This window comes from Magnolia sinica, chromosome 12 (assembly GCF_029962835.1).
Source record: "Magnolia sinica isolate HGM2019 chromosome 12, MsV1, whole genome shotgun sequence".
NCBI classification, from domain to species: Eukaryota; Viridiplantae; Streptophyta; class Magnoliopsida; order Magnoliales; family Magnoliaceae; genus Magnolia; species Magnolia sinica.
The window spans coordinates 58,620,119-58,634,999 of NC_080584.1; the positions used below are offsets into that span (position 1 = coordinate 58,620,119).

Here is a 14,881-nt window from a genome sequence, read left to right on the forward strand (position 1 = left end):
ATCAACTACGGATTGAAACTATTTGTTTTGATACCTAAAGCATGCAGTGAACCAAACACCTACTACTGGCCAAGCAGCAAGGAAGAAATGTAAAAAACGAGAATTACACAACTGTCTCACTTGTTGTCATTGAAAAGCGGTGTCTGTTGTACAAATCGCGGAGGATACCTTGGCGCGGTCCAATTCCCACCGCAGGCTTCCAAGTTCTGTGGACCCCACTATGATGTATGTGTTGTATCTACAACGTCCATCCATTTGGAGATATTATTTTAAGCCATGAGCCAGGTAATGAGGCAGATCCAAAGTTTTAGTGGACCCCACCATAGAAAACAGTGGGACGATTGATGCTCACCGTTGAAACCTTTCTAAGGCCCACCATGATGTTTTTTCGAAATCCAACCTGTTCAAAAGTTAACAAAGACATTAAAGAAGGGAAAATACAAATATAAGCTTGATCGAAAACTTTTGTGGCCTTTAGAATTTTTTAACGGTGGCGTCACTCTCGCCACTGTTTTCTATGGTGGGGTCCACTAGAGCTTTGGATGTGACTCATTCTTTGGGTATTACCTTAAAATGATCTCTCCAGATGGATGGATGGCGTGGATACAAAACATATATCATGGTGGGGCCACAAAATTTGGTGACGTCACTTCTCACCCCGTCAGTGCGGGGAAGCGGACTACGTACTGAGTAAACTCTGCGGGGCTCAGTGGTTTATATATTCCATCCACTCCTTGCATCCATTTTAACAGATAATTTTAAGGCTTAAGCTCAAAAATTAAGTATATCCAAAGCTCGAGTGGGCCACACCACAGGAAACAGTGTGAATTGAATGTCAACCGTTGAAAATTTTCTTGGGGTCCACAAGTTTTGGATCAATCTGATATTTGTGTTTTCCTTTCATCCATATTGTGTGATCTCACGAACAGGTTGGATGACAAATAAACATCACTATAGATCCTAAAAAGGTTTCAACGGTGAAAATCATTATTCCCAATGTTTCCTCTTCTATGGTCCACTTGAGCATTGGAAATGATTCAATTTTTGTCTCAACCATTGAAATGCGCTTGAGCAATGGATGGACAGCGTGGATAGACCACATCCACTCACACGGGGCCCAACAGAGTCTACTCAAAACTAGGGCTATACACAAACCGAGCTAGCTCGATTAGCTCGCTCGACTCAGTCCGAAAACCTCGACTCGGCCCGACCCGAAACTGAGTTCGGGTCGGGATAGGTCATTTTCTTCGGCCCGAAACTTAGTTCAGGTCGAGTTCGAATAGGTTCCAATTTGGCCTGACTCGACGCGAAACCCAACTCGGCCTATATATATATATATATATATATATGTATATTCTTACACAATTACCCTAACCATTTACAGCAATCCAGGCCGTCTAAATCGTGAGTCCCTTTGTAGATGAAGCAAAGTTCCAAAAATCCATGACAAAAGCCCTTTCCAAAAATCAAGGCCGTTCAAGTTACCTACCAAAGTTTTTCTCATGGGGTAGATGGAGCAAAGTCAAAAAATCAAGGCCATTCAAATTGTGGGTCTGAAACTGGCCCGAACTCACCTGATTGCTGACCGGGCCGGGTTCGAGCTGGACATGTTAGCCCGGTGGCCGGGCCGGGTTCAAGTTGGTTTGGCTGGTGACCGGGCCAGGCTAGGTTAAGCCCAGTTCAACTCGGTTCGGCCCGATGTACACCCCTACTTAGAACACAATCCAAATTTCCTCCTTGCGTTGGGAATTAGACCACACCAAGTAGCATGCAGGATGGTTTGCAGGACCCACATTTTGGCTTAATTAGACAATACCACTTAAAATAATAAACTTTTACCACCCTTCGTTAATTTTCACTCACAGCTGCTTTTTAAAAATGATGAAACTACCTATGATTGCTTTTTAAAAATGATGAAACTACCTATGATTGGCTTTAATAGTCTAATTTTTCTCAACAAAATCAGCCCACCCTAATGATGGACGAGAGAGACGACAGAAGGATCTTACCACACTGCAGGGTGGTCGACCTGATTAACTGTTCAGATTTGTCAAAATTGTCTTCCCATGTGATTTTTGACCCGTCAGCCCTTCTAATGATCATCCAATTATCAGATTTAAGTGAACAAACGTCAATGAATCAGACGTTAGGATTGTTCCATCAACCTAATGACTCGTCATACATTGCCCCCGTGACTTTTCGAATTATGCAATTTTTGGGTAATTCTTTCATCCTGACGAGTTACTCTAGATGACGGGATTAGATGGGATATAAACACCGGGGCCCTGCATCAAACTAATGGTGGGCTTTCAATCCATTCTTATTTTTTGGGTGAGGCAACCGGCTGAAGGAGGGGATGTTAAAGGCCATTGATATACATTGATACACACCATCCTCTAATGACTCAATCTTTTAAAGTAAGTGATTATTTGACATGATATCAAAACAGAAATTCAAGTGTTTGGGAAATTAAGCCTAGCCTGTTCATGGTGTGAGTGTTCCTCCAACCTTTCCCAATATGTTCCCGTGTGAAACTTCACCTTTCAAATATAATTCCAAGTATGCTAAAGCTTTGATCAAATTCTGAATGCTATGTGGCCATAGCACATGTCAGGATTATGTGACAAGTCTTACTTTGTTAAGTGGAAAGACGTCAAATAAAATCTCTACATTGGGTTATTTATATCCTTATCAAATGGCAATTGATACCATTGGAATATAACGGTAAGATATTTATTTGATAGAGATTCTTCCTAATAATTGTGATACGAAAAATGCCAAAAAGAGTAGAAAAGAATGAAAATATCAATGATCTAGATCTTTTGATTTGAACATGAACAGTCACAAGGTTGAAATATTTCATTTGAGAGGGTGTTCAGGCATTCCCAGTGTAAAAGGAGCCATGGGAAAAGAAAAAAACATTTTGCATCATTGAAAAATACAATGGCTATAGTCCCAACATATCTCATAACAGATACATCCCATGAATTTGAGCCTCTATCTCAACAAAATAATCATCCTATCAAATTCCTAGTATATGTGAAGGGTTCAGCTTTTGATTCCATGGTTAAAATTGTCTGACCTCCTAGAAAAGCTGGGGTTTTTACTTCAAATCATTCACCTTACAGTGCACCATGTGGAATGATGTTGAGGAGGCTAACTTTGGGAATCTAAAACGGGTCGGACCGTGTCAATCCCTCAAAAATAATGAGTTGAACAATCCTAACCATGGAAAAAGATTGCCAAAACCTGAGTTGAACCATCCCAACCTTGGAAAAAGATTGCCAAAACCCATCTCCTGGTTAGCAAAACGCTTGCAATTTAGGATGGTTTTTCCTAGTTTTTCTTCGGCTTCTTCCTACTTTCATCTGCACCAAAAGCATGGTTTGATGTACCCATCAAGCAATACATACATCTCGCCCAGGAACAACACCGTGTCAGCTGATAGGATCCTGAATCAGTAGTGAAATATTTAGTAGAACACTATCAATTTGCAAAAGACAGCCTAGTTTGGAAGAAGAGCCAGGCCACTGACTCCATTGATGAGCCATCCTTCAACCATCTCTACCATCCAGCATCAATCCATGCATGCCAGTTTCACTCAGGTACAATCCCCTTTCAGCCCAATGAGGATCTGATAGGACCCTGAATCAGTGGTGACTTAAGAGACCACAAAACCCATGTAATACGGAAGAAAGAGCCAGGCCACAAAACCCATTGGTGAGGCATGCCTCAACCATCTCTACCTAAAAAGAACAGTAAAACAATAATCTAGAGCTTGGTTTGCCAGATATCTCTAACTTTATATATATATATATATATATATATATATATATATATATATATATATAGTCCATTATCATCACCATTGGACGACAGACAGCAACTCAATAATCTGTATGGGGATAAGGGTCGTCCAGTCTTCTCTCAAAGGTTCAGAAGATGCACATCTCAACCGCCCATTAAAGTAAAGGGTCTGGTTTCTCATAATAAGCTTGGGTCATATGACTCTACTAATATGGTAAGGAGTTCCCTGAGTTGGAAAGGCAACCACATGAATACAGAATATATGTGGAGTATGATAGTCCCTGATCAAAATTGGAAGGTGACGGTATAGTTGGAAAAGATCAATAAAAAGCTTGTCAAGTGGGAAAAGAGGAAGATGGCTGTGGAGACCATATGATAAATGATTGGAAGGTTAGGTTATGTGGGAATGACAAAAGCAATGTAACAACTACACCAAAATCTGCATGATCAAAATATTGAATATATTCAAGATTCAATATTCAAAATATGCATGATTCCTTGAAAATTTGCGGATATATAGCAGCAAATCTTCATGATATGCTGTTGGATTTGCAGCTGAGATTAAGGTAATATTAAAAATAATAATAATAAATTTAAGGGAAAAAAAAAACTACTTGAAGACCAAGATTTACTAGCAACTTGGACAAAGAAAGAGAAGGCAGTCTACCAAGATTGCCACACGAGGGCCTTCTTCACAGAGTTCATAAGAAGAATACTAAAATCCTAAACATCTTATAGAGAGAACATTGAAACCAACCAACACAAACTTGGAAACCTAAGCATATCATGAGTTTTTATCAAACTAAACCATCAGAAGGACCCAATAATTCATCTTAAAACAATGGCATGACCTAGGTTACTTTATGTAACATGGGTAAACGACTTGCACGAGATCCACGCCATCCATCAAGTATTAATTACACCCCTTCTATCCTTGTTCCCAACAATCCTGTTGATTCAACACTTAAGTGGGCCACCCAAAACATTTCTACCCAAAAAACCTATTCAGCGTTATGGCCCAGGTGACTTTTCCAATACCGCAATTTTTTGGTAAATTCTTTCATCTTGAAAGAGGTACTTTAGATGACTGGATTGGATGGGATATAAACATAGATAACTGGATTGGATGGGATATAAACACTGTGGCCCTACACGAAACTAATGGTGGTCGCTCTATCCAATCTGCTGCTTAGTTCCACCCAGTCGCAAGGTGGCAAGTATGCCACCGCATGACAGGATTTTAGCTTTTGAATCTGGGTCCAAACCATTATAATGACAAGTCTTGATTTATTAGGTGGTTATACATCAAATAAAATCTCCCTGTTGTTTTATTTCAATCCTTTAATGATCTGGCTCTTTTGCTTTGAAGATGAACAATCATAAGGTCTAAATATTTCATTTGAGAGGCTTTTTGGGCATCCCCATTGCAAAGAGCCACGTGAAATGAAAATTTTGTCATTTAAAAATCCACCGGCTAAAGAGTGTCCCAACTGGGGGTTGTACTTCAATTATTATTATTATTATTATTTTTTTGGGTTAGCTTGTTAGTACACACACTACATGTTAGCCACCCCCGCTAGGGATCAATACCAAGACCTCAAGTGTTGAAACGAGGTATCTCCACTCAGTCTGCCAGTTGAGCTATGGATCTGGGTGTGGCTGTACTACAAATCATCCACCTTACAGTGCACCCTGTGGAATGATGTTGAAAAAACCAATTTTGGGCATCTGTACAGGTTGGACTGTCCAAATCCCTAAAAATTAATGAGTAGAACCATCCCAACGATGGAAAAAGATTGCCAAAATCCAAGTTGAACCATCCCAACCATGGAAAAAGATTGCCAAAACCCATCTTCTGGTGACCAAAACGCTAGCAATTTAGCATGGCAATACATACGTATGTCGGCCCAATAAGAATAGTTTAGAACAAAGAGGGACTCCATTGATGAGCCATCCCTCAACCTACTTTCATCTTGACCTACTTACATCTTGCATAGGTCACACACAGGAACAATCCCCTGTCAGCCCAATAAGGATGTGTTATGACCCCGAATCAGCGGTGACCTATATGGTAGACCACAAAACCCATTTTGGGGTGTTTTGGAAGAAAGAGCCAGGCCTCAACCATCACCTAGCGCTTGGTTTGCCAGATATCTCTACCTAAATAATCTCCTACTCAATTGGCATCACCATTGGTTGATGGACCACAGACGGCAACTGAACAATCTGTATGGTGATAAAGGTCGTCCAATCTCAGACCGACTCCCAAGGGATTGGAAGATACACATCTAGATCGCCAATTTAAAGTAAAGGATCTGGTCTTATGACCCTACTAGTATTGTTAGGACTCCGAGTCGTAAGGGCAGAAAGCATCATACGTGAGAGAGCACTACTAGTATTGTTAGGACTCCCCGAGTTGTGAGGCAGAAAGCAACATACATGAGAGAGCACTACTATCAGTTCATTTCTTCAAGAGAAGTTTAAATGATGGGAAGGTCAGGTCCTGAGGGAATGACACAAGCAAACTGTCAGAATTACATAAAAATCGTAATTCAGGATTCAATATTGAATATTTAAAGTCTGCATGATTCCATGAAAGATTTCGTATAGCTGCAAATCTTCATGATTTGCTGCTGAGATTAAGGTAATATAAAATATAATTAAACAAACAAACAAAACAACACTTGTTTAAACTAAGATGAAGATTTATTAACAACTACAACATAGAAAGAGAAGCAGTCTACCAACTTCACAGAGTTCATAAGAAGAAAACTAAAAACCTTGAAACCAACCATAACAAACTTCAAACCTAAGCATCATAGAGTTTTTACCGAACTAAATCATCAGAGACCCAATTCAACTTGAAACATGGCATGACTTAGAAACCACCACGGAGTCGGAGGACAAGGTGAAGGGTGGATTCCTTCTGGATATTGTAATCTGCCAGTGTGCGACCATCCTCAAGCTGCTTACCAGCGAAGATGAGGCGCTGCTGGTCAGGTGGGATCCCCTCCTTGTCCTGGATTTTCGCCTTAACATTGTCAATAGTGTCCGAGCTCTCCACCTCCAGAGTGATGGTCTTCCCAGTAAGTGTCTTCACAAAAATCTGCATCCCACCGCGCAGCCGCAGTACCAGGTGGAGTGTCGACTCCTTCTGGATATTGTAGTCCGCCAGAGTCCTTCCATCTTCAAGCTGCTTGCCAGCAAAGATCAGACGCTGCTGATCAGGAGGGATGCCCTCCTTGTCCTGGATCTTCGCCTTGACATTGTCAATGGTGTCTGAGCTCTCGACTTCAAGAGTGATAGTCTTGCCGGTGAGGGTCTTGACAAAGATCTGCATGCCACCACGCAGACGCAGCACAAGGTGGAGCGTTGATTCCTTCTGGATGTTGTAGTCAGCAAGGGTGCGGCCATCCTCAAGCTGCTTGCCAGCGAAGATCAGACGCTGCTGATCTGGGGGAATTCCCTCCTTGTCCTGGATCTTGGCTTTTACATTGTCGATTGTGTCGGAGCTCTCAACCTCAAGAGTGATGGTCTTGCCAGTCAGCGTCTTGACAAAGATCTGCATCCCACCCCTCAATCGGAGAACCAGATGAAGGGTGGATTCCTTCTGGATGTTGTAGTCAGCAAGGGTGCGGCCGTCCTCAAGCTGCTTTCCAGCAAAGATAAGACGCTGCTGGTCTGGGGGAATGCCCTCCTTATCCTGGATCTTGGCCTTGACATTGTCAATCGTATCAGAGCTCTCAACCTCGAGAGTGATCGTCTTGCCAGTGAGGGTCTTCACAAAGATCTGCATCCCACCCCTGAGACGGAGCACAAGGTGAAGGGTGGATTCCTTTTGGATGTTGTAGTCGGCAAGGGTGCGGCCGTCCTCAAGCTGCTTACCAGCAAAGATCAGACGCTGCTGGTCTGGGGGAATGCCCTCCTTGTCCTGGATCTTGGCCTTGACATTGTCGATTGTGTCTGAGCTCTCAACCTCAAGTGTGATAGTCTTGCCTGTGAGAGTCTTCACAAAGATTTGCATTCCACCCCTCAACCGGAGAACAAGGTGGAGGGTTGACTCCTTCTGGATGTTGTAATCAGCCAGGGTGCGGCCATCCTCAAGCTGCTTGCCGGCGAAGATTAGACGCTGCTGGTCAGGTGGGATGCCCTCCTTGTCCTGGATCTTGGCCTTAACATTGTCAATTGTATCTGAGCTCTCAACTTCGAGAGTGATTGTCTTACCAGTGAGTGTCTTTACAAAGATCTGCATCTGTAATCAAAGAAATAAAAGAAACAAAAACAGTCAATTAATTTTCTCTAAAATCATAAACGTGTAACAAAAACCATAAAAAGGTTTTTCACTACAAAAATCAGAAGTAGCTCAAAACCCTACACAAAAATCCCATATTACCATGTACACATTAGGGGGGAGAGAGAGAGAGAGAGAGAGAGAGAGAGAGAGAGAGCACCCAAAAAATCACCCAAAACAGAAAAACAAGGGTAACTAAATCATCTACAGGGGGGAATTTTTGGAAAAAATGGATTTTAGGTCTGTTGTAATAACACCAACAGAGAGATCTAATCCAAAAATCGCATCCTTTTGTAGACAAACATACTATACAAATTCAACACTCATAACACCAACAGAAAGATCTAATCCAAAAATCGCATCCTTTTGTAGACAAACATACTAATACAAATTCAACAGACATATCTCCAAACAGAACCAATGACAACAGTGGAAATTACAGCAAGAAATAAATAAATAAAAAAACAGCAGCAGCAATATTGAAATCGCTCAAACACAAGAAACAGCTGAAAGTCTAATGACAGTTTCAAGAACTAAAAACCCTAACCAAAAGGAGCCATGATAATCCCATATGATCATCTTCAGATGCCATCATCAAAAACCAATACATTACAGAACCAAAAAATGGCAAAAATTCATCTACAGAGAAAAGGCAGATGGCATCCTTCTATATAGCAAAGTTATAACCTGAATTCATATTACATGTATCCAACCATATCTAACATAAATACAAATGACTAAAAAATAAAAATAAAAAAAAATAAAAAAAACAGCAAAACTAGCAACAGAAGCTGAAATTCCTGTAAAAATCACATGTATTTGCTGAAAACCCATAGTAGATTCAAGATCAGATGCAACAAAAATTTAAAAAAAAAAATTTAAAAAAAAAAAAAAAACGACAAACATTGCTGAAAATCCAATAGTAGATACAAGATAAAAAAATTCAACATTGCAGAAAATTGCCCATGGATTTGATAAGATGAAATCCCATTTTCAATACCAGATCAAGCACAGTAGCATAAGATAACAAAATTCTTAAAATTCTTCTAAAAAATAAAAAACAGTAGCTGAAAATCTGATCGTTCATTCAATATATACGACAATAACATTGGAAGAAGACAATAATAATAATAATAATAAACACCTTCACCAAAAAAACCTCTCAAAAGATCACAAAATACAGCTGAAAATCAAATAATAGGCTCAAGATCAGATGCAACATCAGCAAACAGAGATCAAAATCAAAAACAGAGAACGAGATCTCATCCACAGTAAGAACTGGCATCATTAATAAAAAAAGAAAAAAGAAAACTACAATCCCCTTAAAATAGCAGATCTGCTCGAACCACAAGAATAACTGAATCAGATGGTGAAGACAAAGATCAGCACATCGTGAATCTCTACACAGATCTAACCACGGAAGAAGAAACTAAAATTTAACAAAAACTGCTCAAAATCCAACCTTAGTTTCAAGATTAGACACGATAACATAGAAAGAAAAAACCGACATATTTTGCTGAAAATCCTATCATAGATTCATACTCAGATACAACAAGATATGAAAGCCTAAGAAAATTACCTAAAAATAAACTACAAAACCAAAAATAGCCGAAAATCCACAACAATAACATAAGAGTGAGAAAAAGTCCACAATATAAAGCTGAAAATCGGATCGTACGTTCAAGATCAGATCCAACGTCATCACCAAACAGTTTGAAAATCAGAAAAGCACCATGAGATCTCATCCATGTCTAGATCTGATTCATAAGTAACAAAAAGAAATACTAAAAAACCCCTTAAAATAACAGGTCGGCTCGAACCACAAAAATAACTGAAAATCAGATGGTAAAGTCAAGATCAGCAGATGGCATATCTCTACACAGATCTAAACTCAACAAAAACTGCTCGAAATCCAATCGTAGATACAAGATTCAATACAATAACATGGAAAAAACCACAATATGCTGAAAGTCCGATCATAGATTCAAGATCAGATCCAGTAAAATAAAATCTTGTCATAGATTAAAGATCCACAACAATAACATAAGAAAAACAACAAAATCCACTTAAAAAAAAAAAAAACTCAAAGGACCACATATAAAAGCTAAAAACCCAATCGTAGGTTCAAGATCCCGATTCAACAACGCCACCACACAACATGCAAATCAGAAACAGAGAACGGAAATCTCATCCACAGTAAGATCTACACCGTAAATAAAAGATAAAATAGCTAAAATCCCCTTAAAATAGCTGATCCGTTGGCGTAACATCATCTATCTAGATCAAGACCATGAAAAGAAAAAAAAAGACAAATAAAATTTCCGAACCTGAAATTACAGAAAGGAAAGGAAGAAAACGAACATACCTTGAGAGAGAAGGGTTTCAGAAGCTTTTTCTTTTTCCTACGAGAAGAAGAGGAACGACGGAATGAGAACGCCTAACCAGACGGCTGCAATTTATGGTGGCGATTGCCGAGTCTGTTACGTCTCTGTGGACCCACGTGACGGAACTACCAAGAAAGGCCAACCAATGGTTATTCGAAACGTGTAAAGACTGAGCTGGCAAGCACCTCTTTGCACGCAATGGCTGAGAATTCTCCGTCGTCGTGTAGGGTAATTTGAAGATATCTACGAGATTTTTAAAATATCGTGATGAACGGTTAATCGCGGTAAAATCAAGGTATTTTAAAATTCTTGAAAGTTCTAAATTTTTGGCTATTTTTTTGAGAAATTTTCTCGGTTTTAGTGGAAATATACTTTTATATTAAAGTTTTAAGATTATGCACTTTTTCAAAGAAAATATTTTACATGTTCCATTTGCTGTGATATGTTTAAATAATATCGCGATAAAATACCGATAAATAGAAGGACGAGAATTACGGAGTGAGATTTGTCCTAACCCCGCGGGATGTAGGTTTTAGACGGTGCCGTTAAGTAGGCGTTAAGTAACGCCGTCAGAGACACAGACGTCTTGACGCGCATTGCATGATCGAGAGGGGAGCGGATCACGTGGGACGTGGATTTCCCAGGAAGTTCTTGCGCTGGAAACTTTTATATATATATATATATATATATATATATATATATATATATATATATATATAATTCAAAGCTTCCATGGCCACGCGAATATTTCAACGCTAGATGTTCAATCCTCACCTTTTTGGCTTACCTGAGAATTTGATCGCGCCCACTTTTTTCATAAAATGCGCTCGCAGAACGGATGTATGGAGTAGATTTATCAGAAACATCAACAGAGGCTCTGCGAGGCCGAGCCTAGGTTCCCAGCGCAGAACTTTTGCGTCCGATTACGTGTTACCGGCTAACACATGAGTGGGTGTTACCTGACCAGGTGCGGCCAACGAGAGATACACAGGCGTCTTTGATAGGGCTGAAAGCCGGGCAGGTTCAACCCTACCACCCCAGCATTGGGTTGGGCTCGGGCAGGATGTACCGAGTTGGGTCTCAAGATTGGGTTGTATAAACACTAACTTAAAAAGGTTGGGTTGGGCATGTCTCAGGTTGCCTGTCCCAACTTGAACCCGATCAATATATAAGTTCTAAATGATGATAGAGTGGGGATCATATATGTTGAAGGCATAGAAAATTTCAATGTTGTCAGGTTTCATTGGTCCATGCCATGTCTGATGACTCAAGCTAACAAGGTATGTTAAATATCTCTCTCAAATAGGTTGAATACTACGTAACATGACTTTTAAAGAAGTTCTTCTATATTTTAGCTTGTTTGTTTAGAAAAAATAATCTCCTTTACCATAAAAGACTACATATATAGTTAATAAAATCACATGAAAAAAATAATAATTATAAGAAGTATACTGAATATAATAAACTAATATAATAATGAAACCGAGCCCGCTTGGGTTAACTTAGGTTGAGAATTTCCATCCTAAGGTTGGGTTTAGGTATAGGAACATTGAGTTGGGCTAGGGTTGAGCACCAACCCAACCCGCCCAATTTTCAGCCCTAGTCTTTACACGGATTGCATGTTCGAGAGGGGACAGATTAGGACACGGATTAGATACTGACACGTTGTGCAGCGAGACTCGCTACTTAGGTGACGTGACCAAGTTCTGTGAATCCCAACCATGATGTATATCTTGTATACATAGGATCCATCCATTTTAAGAGACCATTTTAAGGCATCATCCAAAGAATTTGTCAGATCCAAAGCTGGAGTGAACCCTTCCACATAAGACAGTGGAGAGAGTGACACCCACCGTTAAAAACTTCCAATGGCCACAAAAGTTTTCAATCAAGCTGATATTTGTGTTTTCCCTTCTTTAATGTCTGTGTTAACTTATGAACAGGGTGGATCGTAAATAAACATCACGGTGGACCTTATAGAGGTTTCAACTGTGAGCGTCACTCTCTCCACTGTTTTATGTGATGGGGTCTAGTAAAGATTTGGATCTGCCTCATTCTTTGGCTCATGCCCTAAAATGGTCTCTGCAAATTGATGGACGGTATGGATACAAAACATACATCATGGTGGGACCCACAAAACTTAGAGAGGTCACCTTAGTAGCAAGTCTCGCTACTGAACCTGTAAGTATCTAATCCGCGGTTGGCCGATTATGTGTTACTCGGTAACACATTAGTAAGTGTTACCCTCACCATGTGGGGCCCACCATGATGATTGTGTTGTGTGACAGCACCGGTATCATTTTAGCAAAAGTTAAGCAGATCCAAATCTTATGTGGACCACACCTCTGGTAACAATTGCAAATGAGCGTTAAATACTTTTTGTGTGCTACCAAAGTTTTAGATCCTAAGTTTGGTCCTTGTATTTTTCCTTTGTCCAGGTCTTCTTGGCATTAAGATTGAATGGAAATTTAACATTAGAAAGAGCCTTAAGAAGCTTTTAACAGCAGCCTACAATCACAGGAGACATGTCTATTAAAATTGTAACACTAAAATTATTATTAGATTTATTTACCTTTTTAATCTCATATAATCACTACAAGAAACAGCGCTTTTATCGACGAAATTATTGCCGACGAAAAAAATTTCGTTGGCAAAAGTATGTTTTTACTGACGAAATTTTTTCTCATCGGTAAAACTGCACTTTTTACCGAATAATAATATTTTTACCAACGAAAATTTTCGTCGGTAAAAGTATTTTAATTTTTATGATAGAAAATTTTCGCACCTTTTGGAAAATTTCGTGGTAAGACTTTTGCTGACGAAAATTTTCGTCGGTAAAAAGCACAAAACCAGTTTTGCTGAAGAAAATTTTCGTCGGTAAACGTTTTATATTTTTAACTTAAAAGTTTTCGCCCTGAGTTTTACCAGCGAATTAAAACCATTGGGAATAATGGTTTTACCAACGAAATTTTTCGTCGGTAAAAGTGTTATGTTTTTCACTTAGTAAATTGTTGCCCGAGTTTTACCGACAAACTAAAACTATTAGGAATAATGGTTTTACCTACGAAAATTTTCGTCGGTGAAAGCGTTATGTTCATGGCTTAGAAAATTTTTGCCCTGAGTTATACCGACGAACTAAAATCATCTGGAATAAAGTTTTCACCGACGACAATTTTCGTCAGTAAAAGTATTTTAATTTTTAAGATAGAAAATTTTCGCGCTGTTTTGAAAATTTCGCGATAAGACTTTTACCGATGAAAATTTTCGTCGTAAAAAGCACAATGGTTTTGACTTAGAAATTTTCACCCTGACTTTTATCAACGAACTAAAACTGTCGGGAATAATGGTTTTACCGACGAAAATTTGTCTCGGTAAAAGTGTTATGTTTTTAATTATGACATTTTCGCCCTGATTTTACCAACAAACTAAAACTGTCGGTAAAAATGTTATAATTTTCACATAACAAAATTTCGCTCTGATTTTTAGCGACAAAATGTTTCATCGCTAAAAATCACCCAAAAACTTTTACCGACGAATATTTTCGTTAAATTTTTAGGATGGAAAATTGTCGCCCTGAGTTTTACCGACGAAGTAAAACCGTCGGGAATAATATTTTTATCGACAAAAATTGTCGTCAGTAAAAATGTTATATTTTTCAGATAAAAAAATCTTTCTAAGTTTTACCGACAAAATCGTTTGTGGCTAAAAAGTACTCAAATACTTTTACCGATGAAGATTTTCGTCAATAAAAATGTTAAAATTTCAACTTACAAAATTTTAGCAATGAGTTTTACCGACGAACTAAAACTGTTGAGAATAATGTCTTTATCGACGAAAATTTTTGTCGGTAAAAATGTTATATTTTTTTCACTTAAAAAATTTTCCTGCTGCTTTGAAAACTATCGCAGTAAGAATTTTACCGATGAACCAAAACCGCCAGGAATAATGTTTTTACCAACGAAAACAATTTCGTCAGTATAACTTATGTTTTACTGATGAAAACGTTCGTCGAGAAAAATGATAGAATTTTAACTTGCAAAAATTTTCCCGCTGCCTTGAAAAGTTTCACGGTAAGAGTTTTACCGACTATCCAAAGTCGTCGAGAATAATTTTCCGATGGATGAAAACTGTCGGTAATGTTTTTTACCGATAAACAAAAACATTATTTGTATATATTTAGTTTTTGTGTGTGTGTGTGTGTGTGTGTGTGTGTGTGTGTGTGTGTGTATTTAACTATGTTTGAGAAAAAATTTGAGAACAAAATAATGCTTTTGAGATAAATTTTTGAGGTTTTGAAAATAAAAATTTAGAATTTGTATTTTAATTTTTTTTTGAAATATTTTATAATAAAAATGATATTTTGTTAAAAGAGAAAAAAATATACATTTTGAAAAAAAAA

General features: G+C 38.6%; 1 protein-coding gene and 1 long non-coding RNA gene across 2 annotated transcripts; both read right to left on the bottom strand.

Annotated features, from left to right (window-relative positions):
* Nucleotides 1–2,794: 2,794 nt before the first annotated feature.
* On the bottom strand, nucleotides 2,795–4,042 carry LOC131221429 (uncharacterized). Its single transcript, XR_009159266.1, has 2 exons — nucleotides 3,536–4,042; nucleotides 2,795–3,452 (listed from the first exon to the last, which is right to left on the bottom strand). It is a non-coding gene; the product is annotated as an uncharacterized LOC131221429 (long non-coding RNA).
* Nucleotides 4,043–6,494: 2,452 nt separating this feature from the next.
* On the bottom strand, nucleotides 6,495–10,617 carry LOC131221428 (polyubiquitin). Its single transcript, XM_058216679.1, has 2 exons — nucleotides 10,464–10,617; nucleotides 6,495–8,059 (listed from the first exon to the last, which is right to left on the bottom strand). Exon 2 carries the CDS (start codon nucleotides 8,057–8,059, stop codon nucleotides 6,686–6,688), a length of 1,374 nt encoding a protein of 457 aa, XP_058072662.1. The 5' UTR covers nucleotides 10,464–10,617; the 3' UTR covers nucleotides 6,495–6,685.
* Nucleotides 10,618–14,881: the final 4,264 nt, after the last annotated feature.